Here is a 19,606-nt window from a genome sequence, read left to right on the forward strand (position 1 = left end):
TGAAACATCCAGGTACTCAGGGACTAATCAAGGAAACAAGCTGACCGACAGAGAATGAAGAAAAGCAAAACAGAACAACGGCTCACCCGGGAGCAAAACAGAGCCAGGGGAACCCCCACTGCCCAGAAAAGTGCTTTCACCGGTGGTAACTCCAAGCACTGGAAAATCTGAGTCTACCAGGGACTGGAGTGGGCCCCAAGCATACTGCAGCAGCTCTACAGAAAAGTGGCCAGACTGTTACATGGGTACCTGTTCCCATATCTCTTCACCGGGCAGGCCTGGGCCTCCAGCCATCCCCAGCCAGAGCTATCAAGCCAGTAGCAACTTGGCAACTCCAAGGGCAGAGCCTCCAGCGGCAGCTGAGAGCCTCTTTGCCACTGCCCCTGTAATGGAACTGCTCTTGTCACCCTTGGATTAATGAAGGAGCAAAGACCATAAGTACCTTATCCACACCTCCAACAAGCTGCAGTCAACCCAAGGAGAGGAAACCAGTCTGCCTCCCACAGGTCCCCCTGCCCCTCACCCCACTGCTTGTCACCAGGAGAACCCCTGGCTTGGGCCCACAGCATAGACACTCCCTGCTAGGCCTACAGCTTAGACCCTCCCCCACTGGGCTGATTGCAGTGAGTGAGTGCTAACATGCATCTGTCTGGGATGGAGCCCCCAGGAGACAAGCAAACGACCCTTGGCCACAACCACTACTAAGATCCCTTCCTCTGCTGCCTCCAATTTGGGGAAGGAACACTGAGATCACCCTAGAAACCCATCTCATATGTAATGACACTCACAGGCTCCAAATAAAGGGATGGAGGAAAATATACCAAGCAAATGAAAAACAGAAAAAAGCAAAGGTCCTAATTTCAGACAAAACAAATTTCAAACCAACAAACATCAAAAAAGACAAAGAAGGGCATTACATAATGGTAAGGGTTCAATTCAACAAGATTTAACAATCTTATATATATATGGACCCAACACAGGAGCACCCAGATTCGTAAAGCAAGTTCCTAGACACCTTCAAAGAATCTCGGCCAGGCGCGGTAGTTCACGCCTATAGTCCCAGCCCCTTGGGAGGCCGAGACAGGTGAATCACAAGGTCAGGAGATCGAGACCCTCCTGGCTAACATGGTGAAACCCCGTCTCTACTAAAAATACAAAATATTAGCCGGGCACGGTGGCGGGCGCCTGTAGTCCTAGCTACTCAGGAGGCTGAGGCAGGAGAATGGCGTGCACCCAGGAGGTAGAGCTTGCAGTGAGCCGAGATCACGCCACTGCACTCCAGCCTGGGGGACAGAGCGAGACTCTCTCAAAAAAAAAAAAAAAAAAAAAATCTCAAAAACTTTCAAAGACTCCCATACAATAACGGTGGGAGACTTCAACACTCCACTGACAGTATTAGACAGATCATCAAGGAAGAAAATTAACAAAGATATCCAGGACCTAAACGCAACAGTGGACCAAATGCAACTGATAGACCTTTACAGAACTCTCCATCCCAGAACAACAGAATACACATTCTTCTCATCGCCACATGTCACATACACTAAACTGACCTCATAATTGAACATAAAACAATCCTCAACAAATGTAAAATTACATCAATCATACCAAACACACTCTCAGACCACAATACAACAAAAATAGAAGTCAAGACTATGAAAATTGCTCAAAACCATGGAAATTAAACAACTTGCTCCTGAATGACTTTTGGGTAAATACATGAAATTAAGGCAGAAGTCAACAAGTTCTTTGGGCTGGGCGTGGTGGCTCATGCCTGTAATCCCAGCACTTACGGAGGCTGAGGCAGCTGGATCCCTTGAGGTTAGGAGTTGGAGACCAGCCTGGCCAACATGGCAAAGCCCTGTCTCTACTAAAAAAAATACAAAGATAAGCTGGGGTAGGGGTGGTGTGGGCCTGTAATCCCAGCTATTCAGGAGGCTGAGGCAGGAGAATCGCTTGAACCCAGGAGGTGGAGGCAGCAGTGAGCCAAGATCACGCCACTGCACTCCAGTGTGGGCGACACAGCAAGACTCCGTCTCAAAAAAAAAAAAAAAAAAAGTTCTTTGAAAATAACAAGAACAATGATACAACACATCACAATCTCTGGGACACAGCTAAGGCAGTGTTAAGAGGAAAATTCATAGCATTAAATGCTGACATCAAAAAGCCAAAAAATCTCAAATTAACAACCTAACTTTACAACTTAAAGAATTAGAAAAGCATGAAGAAATCAACAAAGTTAGCAGAAGATGAGATGTAACAGAAATCAGAGCTGAACTGAGGAAAATAGAGACATGAAAACCATTCAGAAGATCAATGGATCCAGGAGTAGGCTTTTTGAAAAAAATTAATAAAATAGGCCATTAGCTAGACTAATAAAGAAGAAAAGAGAGAATATCAAATAAACACAATTAGAGATGAGGTACTACTGACCCCATAGGAAAAAAAAAAAATCAGAAACCACTATGAACACCTCTAAACACAAAAAGTAGAAAACCTAGAAGAGATGGATACATTCCTGGACACATACACCCTCCCAAGACCGAGCCAGGAAGAAACTGATTCCCTGAACAGACTAATAATGAGTTCTGAGATTGAATCAGTAACGAATTGCTGACTAACTAAAAAAAGTCTGAGGCCTGATGGATTCACAGCCAAATTTTACCATATTTACAAAGAAGAGCTGGTACCATTCCTACAGAAACTATTCCAAAAAATGGAGGAAGAGGGGCTCCTCCCCAACCCTCATTCTATGAGGCCAGCATCATCTTGATACCAAAACTTGGCAGAGACACAGCAAAAAAAGAAAACTTCAGGCCAATTGAGTAGGCTTCATCCCTGGGACACAAGATTGGTTCAACATATGCAAATCAGTAAATGTGATTCATCACATCAACAGAGCTAAAGGCAAAAACCACATGATTATCTCAATAGACCCAGAAAAGGCTTCTGATAAAATTTAACACTTCTTCATGTTAAAAATTCTCAATAAATTAGGTATCAAAGGAACATACCTCAAAATAATAAGCGCCATCCATGACAAATCCACAGCCAACATTACACTGAATGGGCCAAAGCTGGAAGCATTCCCCTTGAAAACCAGCACAAGAAAAGGATGCCCTCTCTCACCACTTCTATTCAACACAGTATTGGAGGTCCTAGCCAGAGCAACCAGGCAAGAGGAAGAAATAAAGAGCATCTAAATAGGAAGAGAAGAAGTTAAGCTATCTCTGTTTGCAGACGACATGATTCTATATCTAGAAAACCCCATAGCCTTGGCCCCAAAGCTCCTTCAGCTGATAAACAACTTCAGCAAAGTTGCAGGATACAAAATCAATGTACTAAAATCACTAGCATTCCTATATGTCACCAACAGCCAAACTGAAAGCCAAATCAGAAAGGCAATCCCATTCATAATTGTCAAAAAAGAATAAAACATCCAGGAATACAGGTAACCAGGGAGGTAAAAGATCTCTACAATGAGAACTACAAAACACTGCTCAAAGAAATCAGAGAAGACACAAACAAATGGAAGAACATCCCATGCTCATGGATAGGAAGAATCAGTATCATTACAATGGCTATACTGCCCAAAGCAATCTTCAGATTCAATGCTATTCCTATCAAACTACCAACGATATTCTTCACAGAACTAAAAGCAAACTATTTTAAAATTCATATGGGACCAAAAAAGAGCCCGAATAGCCAAGGCAATCCTAAGCTAAAAGAAGAAAGCTGGAGACATCATGTTACCTGACTTCAAACTAAACTACAAGGCTACCATAACCAAAACAGAATGGTACTGGTACAAAAACAGGCACATAGACCAATGGAACAGAATAGAAAGCCCAGAAATAAGGTCGCACATCTGTGACCATGTGATCTTGGACAATGCTGACAAAAGCAAGCAGTGGGGAAAAGATTTCCTATTCAAGAAATGGTGCTGGGCTAACTGGCTAGTCACACAGAGAAGATTGAAACTGGACCTCTTCCTTACACCATACATAAAAATCAACTCAAGATGCATTAAATACTTACATGTAAAACCCAAAACTATAAAAATCCTGGAAGACAACCTAGGCAATACTATCCTGAACAAAGGAACAGGCAAAGATTTCATGACAAAGACACCAGAAGCAATCGCAATAAAAGCCAAAATTGCCAAGCGGGATCTAATTAAACCTAAGAGCTTCTGCACAGCAAAAGAAATTATCAACAGAGTAAACAGACAATCTACAAAAAGGGAGAAAATATTTGCAAACTATGCATCTGACAAAGGTCTAAGATCCAGAATCCATAAGGAACTTAAACAAATTCACAAGGGAAAAACAAACAACCCCATTAAAAAGTGGGCAAAAGACATGAACAGACACTTCTCAAAAGAAGACAAAGACATACATGCAGCCAGCAATCACATGAAAAAATGCTCAACACCACTAATCATTACAGAAATGCAAATCAAAACCACAATGAGATACCATCTCACACCAGTCAGAATGGCTATCATTAAAAAGCCAAAAAAATAAGATGCTGGTGAGGTTGCAGAGAAAAGGGAACACTTATACGCTGTGGTGGGAGTGTAAATTAGTTCAACCATTGTGGAAAGCAGTATGGTGATTCCTCAAAGGGCTAAAAGCAGAACTACCATTTGACCCAGCAATCCCATTACCGGGTATATATCCAGAGGAATATAAATCATTCTACCATAAAAACATATGCATGCGCATGTTCATCACAGCACTATTCACAATATTAAAGGCATGGAATCAACCTAAATGCCCATCAATGACATACTGGATAAAGAAACTGTGGTAGATATACACCACGGAATACTATGCAGCCATAAAAATAACAGGATCATGTCTTTTATGGGAACATGGATGGAGCTGGATGCTATTATCCTCAGCAACCTATAGCAGGAACAGAAAAAGAAATACTACATGTTCTCACTTATAAGTAGGAGCTAAATAATGAGAACTTATGAACACAAAGAAGGAAACAACAGACACTGGGGTCTACTTGATGGGGGAGGGTGGGAAGAGGGAGAGGAGCAGAAATGATAACTACAGGGTACTGGGCTTAATACCTGGGTGATGAAATAATATGTACAACAAATCTCCATGACACGTGTTTACCTATGTAACAACCCTTCACATGTGCCCCCAAACCTAATATAAAAGTTAAAAAAAAATAAAAAAAGAAACTTTGTAAATGAAATAATAATTTGAAAAAGTAGAGGACAGCGAAATAATCTATTTTTCTATAAATAGCTAAACTAGTAGAGGGAAATTTCATAAAACAGATATTCTTTCAAACAAGAATGTAAAGAGAAACAGGACTGCTCAAAAATAATAACTATGAACTTGGGAATATAAAATATATATCTACATATTAATATTTGAGTGTTTAGCTTTAATGTGGTTAAGTTTTTTAAAAATCACAGCAAGCATTTGCAAATAACTATTCTAAATGCTCCATAGTTTTCTAATACACTGAACTAAAACCATTTTACTCTATTTTAAAAGATTTCTGTAAATATTGGATTAGGAACTATGATTGTTATTCTCAGGATACCTATGACATGGATGAGCAAGACACACATGAAACAGATTTGGAATAGCACCACAGTGTTTGTGGCTAGGTGTGATGTGAGCAGATTAGATTGTCACATAACCTCCAAGCAAGAAAAATCAATCTTGGAGGAGGTTGGGCTGGAGCTTGCCAAGAGCCAAAGCAGGATTTGGACTAGCACAGTGGCAGAGGCAGGGCATTTTACACAAGGAATACCATGCCTATGCCAAGGGGTAACAAAGGGGCTGAAGTAGAGGGTATTTGTGAGAAGGAAAAAGACAAGCTTGGGAAGGGAAGAGGGTAAAAACTACCAAAAGTCCTGAAGTACCTGGCTAAGTCCCACAGACTCATTTTGTGTTTCAATAAGAAAGAAATGTATGCACATGTAATGTGATACTGTTCATAAAGAAAGTTTTTAAAAAGAGGAGAGAAGTGATGAAAATGAGAACTGAAAAATTTTAATCTGTGAATGGCGCTCACAATGGGTAATGAAGGGGGCTGAAAAATAATGCCATCACAAAAGGAACAAGGCCCTGGATGGCAGGGGGGCAGCTTAGGGAGTACGCATAGAGGTGGGAATACAAAACAAAGGCAGTAAAAGTTAGTAAAAATTTGGTTAAAAGTAATTACCCAGAAAAGTCTTCTTGATGCATGGTGATGATTATGGCCTCTATAGCATCTCCCACAGAAGTGAGTAAGGGTTGCACAGCATTTTCCATAAGAGCATGAATAGCCTGAAAAAAAAAAAAAGGAAAGATAAAGAAGAGGCAAGATTAAAGAAAAACAACCCAAAGAAATTTGAGATGTGAGAAACACCGTGACTAACAGTTTTCATATTATATCAAATGCAGACTAAGTTAACAGAAGTCTGCTCCTCTCCCTAACCACTGTCGGTAATGATTTTTAAAGCTTAAAATATGTGGAACATGGCACTAACAAATTTCAACACCCCCACTCTTCTTATTTTTTCCAAAAGGTTCAGTGGTTAAATAAGCCCATGAAAAAAGGAAGGCATATGCAAGAAGACGGTAGTTCCACTAATAAGGTAAAGGTCAAATGAACACATTTAAGTTTCACAAAAGAGTTAGGCAAGACCAAAAGTAATTAAGAATTGGAACAACATCATATGCTTTTAACCAGAGTGAATATAATAAACAGACATTGATTCTTTTTTTTTTTTTAACTATTAGGTTCAAGGGTACATGTGCAGATTTATTATACAGGAGTTTGTTGTGTCATGGGGATTTGTAGTATAGATTATTTCGTCACCCAGGCACTAAACCTAGTACCCAATAGTTATTTTTTTCTGCTCTTTCCCCTGCTCCCACCTTCTACCCTCAAGTAGGCTCCAGTACAATGTTTCTAATAGGGCACAACAGTTGGGCATTTCATGAATTAGGTTTCAGTTGAGAGTTCTACAGCAGTGATTCTCAACTGTGGGCAGTTTTGTTCCCCAGGAAACATTTGGTATTGCTTAAAGACATTTTTCATTGTCACAGTTGGGGATGGGGGTACAAGTTTGTTACTAGCATCTAGTAGGTAGAGGACAAAGATGCTGCTAAACATCTTACGGAATACAGAACAGCCCCTATAACAAAGAATTACCCAGCTCAAAATGTTGATAGTGCCATGGTTGGGAAACTGTTCAACAGGGACGTATAAATCATCATTTACTTGATGTAAAATCCTAGGTCTTAGTTATGGGCTTTTAGTGTGAAAATAATGACTGAGGCTCAAAACACGTAAAATCAAAAATGTAAATATATTATACACACTTCAAAGATAATGAAATATAATGAAGACAGTTTTGGCTCATACAAATGATCAAAATCAATGAGGAAAGGTAAAATATAGGACCTTTAATCATTAAATTCCTAATTTATAACCCTTAATCTCTGCTAAAAATAAACAGACAATGTACAGGATTGTAGGCATGTGTGTGTGTGCGTGTGTGTGTGTACATGTTTGCCCTCCATACAGGAGCTCAGAGTCTAGTGAGAATAGTTAAAACATTATGCAGGTTGAGTAACCCAAAATCCAAAATCTGAAAAGGTCCAGTGAGCACCTTCCTTTGAGCATCATGTTGACACTCAAAAAGTTTTGGATTCCCAAGCACAGGAGTTTGGGAAAGCTGAGGCACTTGGGAAACCACAAGACATTCAGCGCATATGGAGTATAAGTGCCTGGAAGAGACCGAGGCAGCAAGAGGTGTACTTTATATAGGTTACTAACAAGTTAGGAATTTATCCTAAAGGTACCAGGAAACCAATGATGGGTTTTAAGCAATACACAAAATGTGGTTAATGATTTGGATTTAGGAAAAACCATGTTGGATAGTAAACTGGATAAATTAGACTACAAAAAGGAGTACAACTATAAGGCCATGGCAGTGGTACAGAGCTGCTGGAGAGTGAGAGAGGGAGCTTGAAAAGGAGAGAGCCTGAGAAGACCGCCTAATTTTATGTTTAAACTCGGGACGAGTCTTCAGCTAACTATCAACAATGCATGTGCAGAGCAAACTAAATGTGGCTTGCAGTTGAGGCTTAAAGAAGTGAACTGATTGAGGTGTGGCCAACTGAAGGTATGACAGTACACAGTTTGAGTATAACCAAGCTAACTGCCTGTAAAGCAAAATCACTAACATGCTTATAAGAAATGAAAAAAAAAAAAAAAAAAAAACCAAAATCCTGGTTCTACACAACATAACATTCACAGTGTTCAGGATTTATTCAAAATTACTACACATATAAAATGCTAGGAAATTTTATCAATTCTCAGGGGAAAAGACAATCAAGAGATGCTAACCCTGAGATGAACCAGACTCTAGAATTATCAGGCAAGAACCGCAATGAGGCAAGGAAAAATACGCTCACAATAAATAAAATAATAGGAAATCTCAGTAGAGTGAATGAAAATGTAAAAAAAAAAAAAGGTATATTTAAGCTTAAAAATTATAGTAGCTGAAATTGTAAAATTGACTGGATAGGCTTAGTAGAAGAATTATACGTAGAGATGACCGAGGAAAGAGTCAATGAACCTGAAGACAGAATTAATAGAAATCTCTCTGGAGAAGAGAAAAAATACTAAAAAATAATTAAACCTAAGAAACAACTGCAAAATGTCTAATATACTGGTAACTGGAGTCCTGTAAGAAAAGAAAATAATGGGGCAGAGAGAGAATGAGGCAGCAAAACTACTTGGGCAGGGGAAAAGTCCTCACACTTCTCAAAATAATAAAAAGCATGAATTTACAGATTGAGGAAAATCAGCAGATCCCAAACAGGATAATTTTGATGAGAACTATGCCTAGGCACATCATAAACTGCTGAAAACCAAAGATAAACGGAAAATCTTGCAACTAGCCAAAAAAAAAAAAAGAAGATTACATACAAGGGAACTAATTTTAATAAGTAATGTCTTCTTATCAGAAAGCATAGAGGCCAGAAAACAGTGGAACATATTTTAAGTGTTAAGAGAAAAACATCTTTCAAGCCCATATTTCTATTTTCTGTATAAATATCCTTCAAAGATGAAAGTGAAATACATTTCTGGCAAAAGAAAATTAGGAGTGTTCTTTGCCATCACACGCACAAGATAAAATTTAATTTAAACTCATCAGATTTTAAATGATGATTTAAAATAATCATTAAAAATCATCATTTGGCTGCTCTGCCTATGAAGTATCCATTCTTTTGTTTCTTTTCTTAATAAACTTGCTTTTACTTAAAAAAAGGTAAAACCATCAACATTTAATTCTGTTATCAGAATTAAATTAGAAATCAGTAACAAGATATATGCAGAACCCAAAAGTAATTAGACATTTTAAAAACACATTTCTAAATAATCCATGACCCAAATAAGAAATCACAAAGGAAATTAGAAAAATATTTCAAACTGAATGAAGACACAAGCATAACACAGAAAAATTGCAGTGCTTAGTGGAAAATTTACAACGTTAAATGCTTATTTGTGGGGAAAATGGTCTAAAATCAACGATGTAAAGTCTCAAATAAATCTTAAAAAATAGCAAAGAAAACTCACAAATCCAAAGATAAACGGAAAGTCTTGAAACTGGCAAAAAGTAGAAAATAAAAAAAGATAAAAGCAGAAATCAATGAAATAGAAAACTCATAAAGCTAAAAGTTGTTTCACTGAAAAGATTAACACAGTTGCTAAACTCCTAGCTAGATTGATCGAGAAAAAAACAGGAAGAGAACACAAATCAACAATATCAAAAATGAAAAAGAGGTTATTCTTACAGGTCCTAAACACATCAAAAAGATAGTTAAGTGAGCTCAGCACAGTGGTTTATCCCTTTAGTCCCAGCCACTTCAAAGGCTCAGGCAGAAGGATCCCTCGAGCCCAGGAGTTCAAGGCTGTAGCACACCATAATTGTGCCAGTGAATATCCACTGCATTCCAGCCTGGGCAGCACAGTGGAACCCTGTCTTTAAACAAATAAGTCACAAAAGGATAGTAAGTATTACAGAGACTATTCTGACAAATTAGATAACTAAGATGAGTAGACAAATACCTTCAACGTCACAAAGTATCAAAGCTCATTCAAGAAGAATAGATAATACAAATAGCCCTTTCTCTATTAAATGAATTAAGGTGTAGTTATAAGCCTTTCTACAGAGAAAACTGCAGGCCTAGATAGCTTCACTGGTGAATTCTACTAAACACTTGAGGGGAAAAAAAAAAACAAAAACAAATTCTACACAAACTCTTTTAGGAAACAGAAGAGGAGGAAACACTTTCAAACTCAGTGAAGCCAGTATTAACTTGCTACCAAAACCAAATAAAGACATAGAAAATTTTATGACAATATTCCTTATGAATATAGACGTAAGTAAGCATCCTTAACAAAAATTAAGTAAACCAGTATCCAGGACTACGTAAAAGGATACATTAACTATCCAGGAATACATAAAAAGGGTAATACATCATGACTAAGGTTGGTTTGATATTTGAAAATAAATTACTATAATATACTTCATTAGCAGAATAAAAGAGTAGAGCCACATGATTATTTCAATAGATGCAGAAAAAGCTATTTAATGAAACTCAACACCATTTATAATAAAAAATAGAAAACTAAGAATAGAAGGGAACTTGTTTAGTCTGACAAAGGCCTTCTATCAAAAACCTACAGCTAACATAATTATATCATTAACCTATAGCTAATACTATACTTAAAACAGTAAAATACTGAATGCTTTACCCCCAGGTCAGAAACAAGTAAATGAGGTCCATTCTTACCAGTTCTATTCAACACTGTACTGCAGATCCTGGACAGTGAAACAAGGCATGGAAAAACAGGCATAAAGATCAGAAAGTAAGAAATAAAAATCTCTATTTGCATAAGATATGGTGGTTTACACAGAAAACTTTATTGCTGGGTGAGGTTTCCCACTTAGGAAAAATATGAAATAGGAAGAGAAGAGAGCATCTTGGGGAATGCCTTCATTTCAAGGATGGGTAGAAACTAACAACTAACAAGGAAACTGAGAAAGGAGATTAGATTATATTTCCTATGCTCTTTACAAAGCAGGGAAATATGTTATACATTTTAAAAAGATTTACCTAAAATAGTTAAAATTACAAAAATATTGGAGCCTCAGCAATCTGGAATATTCCTTTATATAGAACATCAAACCCACACAAAAAGGGAGAAAGAAGCATTGCCATATATAAATTTGGCAATGTAATCACTATCTGCACAAGACAAATCTCAGTAAAAAATGGATCAGAATTACTGGACCAAGGGGTTTAAACGGTACTTATATAGCTATGGTGGTTACAATGAAATAACTCTAAATGTATACTCAATATTAATTATGTCATTCATGACATATTAGACAATGCTTAGAATATGTGATGATGGAGACTCTGCATCTGCTCTCCACCCAAACCCTGCTCTGCTCGCTCTCCAACTTCACTCCTGCTCCTTTACTCTCACTCACTCTGCTCCAGTCACTCTGGCCTCCTGGCTGTTCTGTGACTATTACAAGCCTGTCCAATTCAGGGATCTATTCCTGGAACACTTGCCCCAGATGGCTGCTTGGCTCACTCCTTCAGTTCCTTCAGATTTTTGCTAAAATGTCTCTTGATTGGAAAGGCCTATATAAAATAGCACTTTCCTTCCATCCCCACTCTCTATCCTTTACTGTGCCCTATTTTTCATCATAGCACTTGTCGCCACTGGGCTCCTCACTACAATAAAAGCCCTACATGGGAAAGGACTTTATTGTGACTTTCACTGTGTATCACTAATACCTTGCATATGACAGACAATAAATATTTTTGAATAAATGAAAAAAGAATACATAATGATGAACCTCAAGCCTAAAATAACATTTAATTTTGGATAAAATCTCAAGGTAGAGAAGAAAGGACTGTTATATGTCTATATCTATATTTTTCAGTAAGTTAAACATGTTCTCACTCATAGGTGGGAGTTGAACAATGAGAACTCATGGACACAGGAAGGGGAACATCACACTCCGGGGACTGTTGTGGGGTTGGGGGAAGGGGGAGGGATAGCATTAGGAGATATACCTAATGTTAAACGACGAGTTAATGGGTGCAGGAAATCAACATGGCACATGGACACATATGTAACAAACCTGCACATTGTGCACATGTACCCTAAAACCTAAAGTATAAAAAAAAAAAAAGTATGTTTAATATCTTCTCTATCAAATAAAATCAAGCAGATTTCTGGTTTGGGCTGCAGGCATTTATACATCATAACTTTCTACCTTGAATTCAAAGTGACTTATTAAATTTCCAACAATTTTATGAAATTCAACATTCCTTTTTATTCCAAGTCGGGTTTTTTTTTTTACCTTTTACTTAATAAGTCATAACAGTTTTTTGTAAGACTTAAATAGCAAAGTTAAAACTTTCACTGAGTGTATTAATATGAGCAATGAAGTCTCTAACTGATGAGGCCACTGCAGGAGGGCCTTGTACTTATTGCTAGTCTTCTGTTATCCAGTTCATAAAGGCAAAATTGGTATGCCTTAGCAAAGTACAGACTCAGCTACACACAGCACTGGTCCTGGTAAGCAAACCTCAGAGTCACGGCTGCAGCACAAGATTAGGGCAATTTTCCCTGCACTGACTCCAGCTAATATATTAAAAGAATAATCTTTGTTATCTGTTAAAAATAAAGATTCAGAGAAACTACCCTATACTGAAATACAGTCTGAGTAATTTCTATTTTTAACTCTCCAAGTGATTTTTATCATCAAAGTGAAGGCACTCTGTCTTAATCCAGAGAATGGACCTTCTGAAACTATGGGTTGTGTCTGACCATTAGAGGTCAAAAAAATCAATTCAGTGGGTCACTATCGTAATGTTTTAAAAAGTAATAGACTAGCATAGAAAATATTAGAATGCGTACACAAAATAAGGATAAGTATTATTTTGTGAAACTTCTGTATCAATTATAAATGTGTATAGAAGTACACTTTATGCAATTACATATGTATGTATATATTTATAAATGCTTATGTATTATGTATGAGGGCACAAAGTAATATATACTTATTTTGGGTAGTTATCAAAAAATGTTTGATAGTTACTGCTAGAAGAAAAAAATGTGGAATTATAGAAGAGTATCCATTCCCTGTCTGGAACCAAGAATGTTAAGATTTTAAGATTTGTTGTATTGACCTGATTTTATGATCATCAATACGTACGCCAACCTTACTAAAAACAATTATTTTATTATGGAAAAATATTTTAAAGCACATTGGGGGAAAAAGGGATATAGAGAAAACATACAAGTATACTTTTAATACATTGGGGGAAAATAGACTGTCTCCTTCTCTTACCCTCAATGAATCAAATCCATTCATATATGAATTTAGTGTCCTTACATTTTGGTGCCTGTTAAATCCTCATTCCCTGTAAATTCTAAAGCATTTGACTTTAGAAGCTCCCTTCCCCTTTAGGATTTGTGACACAGTATTCTCCTAATTTTCTTCCTTCTTCTGATTGTTTTTTCCTTGTTTCCTCTTTTCTCTAAATATGTGTTTCTCCATAGGGTTTACTTGTAGACTTTCATCTCAATTTTAAAACTCTCCCTTAGAGATGTAAATCCAATCTAATAGTTGAAATTTATTACTTTTGTGTAGGTTTATTGTACCATTTTATAGATGCAGAAACTAAGGCAAGAGAGAGCTTATTTACTTGTTTGAGGTCATATAGCTGGTTAAATAGCTCAGATAGGATTCATATACAGGTAGTTTGGCTCCAGAGTCTATGCTTTATGGCCTTAGTTACTTACTCACCAAGTACTAAATAAATATTTCGCAAATAAAGGAATGATGGTGGCAAGGTGTAGTAGACATAACTCTTTAGAGTTAATGAGGTCTGCATTTACCAGCGATATGACTTTGAGCAAGATATTATTTCTAAGATATATAAAGTGGCAATACAAATACATAACTTGAAGGGTTGTAGTAATATTTCAAAATGTGCCCCTCTAGTACTGTTGATAATATGCTTGTTTTTAAAAGAGATACTGTCAACTACATATGGCTCTGAATCTCATACCATTATTTTTTATGAAATTCCCTAAATAATAGAAAGAAGGCATACTTAATGTTTGTATATAAAAAATAAGAAAATATTCTGGTTTTATGCCTCAGTTTAAAGTAGGGTTTCTCAACCTTGGCATTACTGACATTTTGGACTGGGAAATTCTATTATGAGAGAGGGGTGGGTATTGTCCTATGCATTGCAAGATGTTCAGCAAAATCCTTGGCTTCTACTCACTAGATGCCAGTAGCATCTCCACCTTGTCATGACAATCCAGAATGTCTCCAGATGCTGTCAAATGTCACCTAGGGGACAAAATGATTCTGCTGGAGAACCACTGCTTTACTGGAATAATACTGGATTGTACTGCCATTAGATAAATACAGGTAGGACTTTTGCTTCCATGTACACAACTGTCATAAGTAGAACACAATCTGTAGACACCAAAAGGGTCTATTTTTAAATTCTAGAAAACATAAACACACTTGTTATCTATTCTCTTTAGGATAATTATCAACATGCTACTTTTGTATATATAGAGGATTCTGAATTATTATAAAATATGACATGACACTGCCCACTCAGCAAAACAAATAATCCTAAAACCACTTTGATGTATAGAGTCAAAGATTAAATTCTTTTACCTTTAGAGCTGAAATTATAGTTTGCTCAGCTGCCAGTGGGAATGAGCTCTGACTGGAAACAACCTAGAACAAGGTTTTGATCCCGTTATAGTTTTGCTTAAGTCTATTTCTGTAAATACTAATTTTGATCATAGCATAATAAAGCTGTTTCCACAAAGTATATATACAATATTATCATTGCTTTATAGTAATATCTTATACATGATTTAAAAAATCTGTATTTATTAAGATAGGTTGAAAAATAATTTTGTGTATAAAGCAAACACATACTTCAAATAACATTAATAAATACTAAGAGCTAGGTTTCCTTTATTCGTGTTACATAGGTTTTAATTATAAAGTTTTAACTTGAAAAGGTCAGAATAAAGCCATATTTACACATTTCTTTCACTCACGTCTTTAGGCTGACTCTGATTTCCAACAAGTCTTTAAAATAAAAATGTCAGCATTTCAATTTTTACAAATCAATACAAACATCATGAAAATTTTGAAAATATCAATAAAGACATTTAAAGCAGGCTAGATAGAACACAATCTTTCCTTGCTTGTGGTGCTTTGGAGTAATGATTAAAGAAAATGGAAAATACATCATTTAGTGTTTTTTAATAATTTTTACCCTTCTGAGATTTACCTGTTAATAACTCTTTAACATGTATTTTGTTTAGTGTGTAAAATACACATTTTTAGAAACCCCAATTAATAAAAGGACTTGTTAAAATCTTTAAATAAGTGAGTAATAGTCACCTAGAATTATTCTAAAACACAATCTAGTATATTAAAGCTCATACTATAAATCAAGTTTTCAAGAACATCATTTAACCATTAGCTTTCTTCAGGTCTTCTAAATTATTATCTTCCTATTTATAAAATATTTCAAAAATGACCTATAGAGAATAATTAAGCACAAGCTACTCCAGAGGCACAGATGGACTTGAAAGTGTTGCTTTTTTAGTAATTAACAATACAGTTCACCTTAGACATAATATATGGAGACAAACAAGGTTCAGCCATTTCTTTTAAATGCCTAGTAGAAAAATAGCAAAATGAATACACGTTAACTATGTGTAAGCAGTCATCAGTGATTTTATTATAAAAATTCAGTTTTTAATACAGCTCCTCCCTGACTTTTTAATGCAAAGATATTAATAGAATATTTTTGACATGTTGGAGGGCTTCAGCATTCTTATTGTCATTAGCTTTGCTATAATTTACTACCATCCACACTGTATCAAATTACATGTTTCAATAAGTATGAAATATGTATGATTTGTCCTCCAATAATTTGCTCAGTAAACTTAATTAACTTGAGGAGCTACAGTTCATGTGTTTTAAACTGAATGTACAAACAAAAAGTCATACAAACAATGAAGGCCAGAATCAAAGACTGTTTAAAAGAGTTAACTCCTTAGTTTATTTTATAATCATCACATTTTCATTGTATTCTTTTCCAAAGTACTAAATAACAATTTGTAAACTGTCCAAATTTGAGGCAAGAAGAATTTAAAATTAAGTAAAAAAACCTTAATAAAATAGTTACCTTTGTTACTGATTGGTGCAACTTATACAATGAATTCACTACTGCCACATTTCTTCTCTGTCCTTCAGTAAGAGGCCCAATCACCTGACTTGCATCTCCTTGTGTGGAGAGCTGTAAGAATTCAATATCAAAAGAATGTGTCAAAATGATAATTCTCACACACACACACACACACACACCCACACACACACACACACACATATTTCTTTAACCGGGGAGAAGTTCATGCCCTTCTGACAAAGAAAATGTTAACTGGAAATATATTCAGGTCAAGTTAAAGCTTTGGACTTGAGGTAAAGCCAGCAATCTGTGTAGGGAAAACACCATGGATGTGGAAGCACAATTGGTCTTGCACGGGAAGAACAGCTCCATTAATACTTCACAGCTGATGGACTCTTGAGGCAGGTGTGACCCAAATGCCCCATGTGTGCTATTATTATTTTGATATAATAACATAGTAATCCTAAGGAATACCTTCTGGCAACTGCCAGTTGGGCTCTTTCTATTCAAATGCTCAGAAATAAGCCCGCAAAAAAAGGGAGGAGGAAAGGAGAGAAGAGAGAGAGGGGAAGGAGGGGGAAAGGGGATGGCTAGAGAGAGAAATAAATAAAAATAAACCTAAATCTCATGTATATTTGACAGGCATCCCAATACACTAATGAAATGAATCGTGCAAAGAGGGTATTACTATGATTTTTTATAGATTAAAAAAAGCCCAAAATTATAATGTGTATAGATGATCAATAGAAGTGGTATTAAAAACTTTCTACACTTGACCTTTAATTTACTTCTAAATTCATGAGTTTTAGGGAAAGGGACATGGAATGCTTTATTGAGTTAATCTCCTAACTGTCATGGTTCAAATTTAAGAAAAAAATTTATCAACCATTCTCATATTGATCAGATTTTAACTCAATCCTTTATTACAATTATTATTTAAAGATAAATTAAACTTGATCAGGACATAGAAAGCATAACCAGGTTAAACAACTCCAATTTATTTTGACTTTCCTCATGGACATAGATAATCACAATTGCAATCAAGCTGTGTTCTAAGGTGGTGGCATGAAAATATATTTATTTTCCTGTAGAACTATGTTAAAAAGATAATACTTAGGCACTTAGAAGAGCCCACAAAATGCAACTTAATCAATAGTGTGGTGAACTAATACTAACAGAAGCTCTGACCTCCCAAGAGAAAGCAAATGATGGGCTCTATGCCAAGGTGAGAAGGGGGAGAGGCTCCTGAATAAGGCACTCTGGAGGTGTAAGTGGCCATGGTGAGTGGCATCAGTGGGTATGGGAGACTCGGGGCAGGAGGAGTCAAATGCTAAACATACATCTGACTATAATGGCCATTTAAAAGTTACAAGCTCTAGCTTTACAATTTTAAAAATCCAGTCTCTCTTACTTCTCTTGAGATTCTCTCCAATCAATTTTGAAGAACAAAGAAATGGGAAAGGGGAAGAATTTTTATGTTATTTTATTTCAATTTGTTTTGTGTGTTCAGTATTTAATGAGGAGATATGCTTGCTGCTAGAAAAGGGTGGAGATCCTTTATTATTGAGGACTGATCATATTTTGGGGGTTTCAAAGTATAGACAGGTCCAAGTCACACCCACTAGGATGCTATAATGAGGAAGACAGGTAATAACAAATGCTGCCCAGGATGTAGAAAAACTGAACCCTCATACGTTGCTGGTGGGAATGTAAAATTGGAGGAGCTGCTTGGAAACAATCTGGTCTTTCCTCAAAGGTAGATACAGAGTGACCATGTGACACAGCAGTTCAACTCCTAGTGATATACATATATATAAGAGAAATAAAAACATATATTTACACAAAAATCTGTACACAAATATTCATAGCAGCAGTTATTCATAATAATAAGAAAATAGAAACAACCCAAATGTCAACCAACTGACAAAATGTAGAATATCCATGCAATGGAACATTACTTAGCAACACAAAGGAATAAAGTTCTGATACATACTACAACATAGTTGAATTCTGAAAACATTATTCTATGTGAAAAAACCAACCACAAAAGCCACATATTAAATGGTTACATTTATATGAAATATCCAGATTAGGCAAATCTACATGGGAAAAAGTCGATTAGAAATTGCAGTGGGGCAGTGGGGTATATGAGAAGTGACTGCTAACTGGTATGAGGTTGCTTATTAGGGTGATGAAATGTTCTAAAATTGACTGTGAATATACTAAAAACCATTGACTTGTACACTTTAATGGGTGAGTTATATGACGTGTGAATTATATCTTAATAAAACTGTTTTTTAAGAAAGCATAGAAAGAATCCCAGGATTCCAAGGTTATCGACTGATGCTCTGAGAACCTTGTGAAAATGAAGGTTAAGAGAAGATGACTTAAGTTCAAAAGACCTATAAAGCTAGGTAAAAAGTTATAGTTTTGGGTACAAAACATTATTGATATAAAAGAACTAAAAAGTCATCATGCCAAAAACAAAGAACAAAATAAAAATATCAAAGTGAAAATGTAAGTTTCCAAAAGATTGGAGATGTAAATAATCTGCTGCTTATCCTGATTTTACCGCACAGAATATAATCAGTCCAAGTCCAATACCTAGCTAAGTGGATGACCTTGTGTCTCTCTCCAACACCACTCTTGTCATAGTTTTGTTTGTTTTTTTTTTTTAGGAAATATAGTCTCCCCTCATTATACAAGGAGGATTGGTTCCAGGACCATAACACCCACCCCCCACCTAAATCCATGCATATTCAAGTCCCATGGTAGGCCCTGAGGAACCTGCGTACAGGAAAAGTTGGCTCTCTATACATACAGGTTTTATATCCCGTGAATATGGTATTTTTGATCTGCCTTTGGTTGAAAAAAATCTGTGTATAAGTGGACCCATGCAACTGTAATCTCAAATTTACAGGAAGTTACAAAAATAAAAACAGTACAAGGAATACTGTATGTTCTCTATCTGGATTTACTGATCATTACATTTTATCCTGTTTGCTTTATCATTTGTATTCTCTCTGTCACATACAGGAATGTGCATAATTTTTTTTCTGAGTTATACACACATTATGGCCCTTTACCCCTAAATATTTCAATGTGTGTATTTTCTAATAAGGATATTTTCTTACAAAACCACAGTTGCTATCAACTTCACAGATTTACATTGATGAAATACTTTTATCTGGAATCAGCCATGTCTCCAAAGAGTTCTGGTTCCTTTTAGTGGAAAATGGAATTAGAGACAAAGATCTGGGCACTAGGTTTGCTCATTGCTGTTGACCCTGCAGTACTTCTTG

At 36.3% G+C, this 19,606-nt stretch overlaps 1 protein-coding gene across 1 annotated transcript in view; it reads right to left on the minus strand.

Moving 5' to 3' along the window:
• The window catches only part of COG5 (component of oligomeric golgi complex 5), a 370,238-nt gene that overhangs the window by 45,573 nt on the left and 305,059 nt on the right, over positions 1-19,606 (minus strand). Inside the window, exons 15-17 of the mRNA XM_003268142.3 lie at positions 16,305-16,415; positions 14,768-14,830; positions 6,202-6,305 (exon numbers count right to left, since the gene is read on the minus strand). Of these exons, the coding sequence (XP_003268190.2) occupies positions 6,202-6,305; positions 14,768-14,830; positions 16,305-16,415 (278 nt within the window). The remainder of the gene's footprint in view (positions 1-6,201; positions 6,306-14,767; positions 14,831-16,304; positions 16,416-19,606) is intronic.

This window comes from Nomascus leucogenys, chromosome 13 (assembly GCF_006542625.1).
Source record: "Nomascus leucogenys isolate Asia chromosome 13, Asia_NLE_v1, whole genome shotgun sequence".
NCBI classification, from domain to species: domain Eukaryota; kingdom Metazoa; phylum Chordata; class Mammalia; order Primates; family Hylobatidae; genus Nomascus; species Nomascus leucogenys.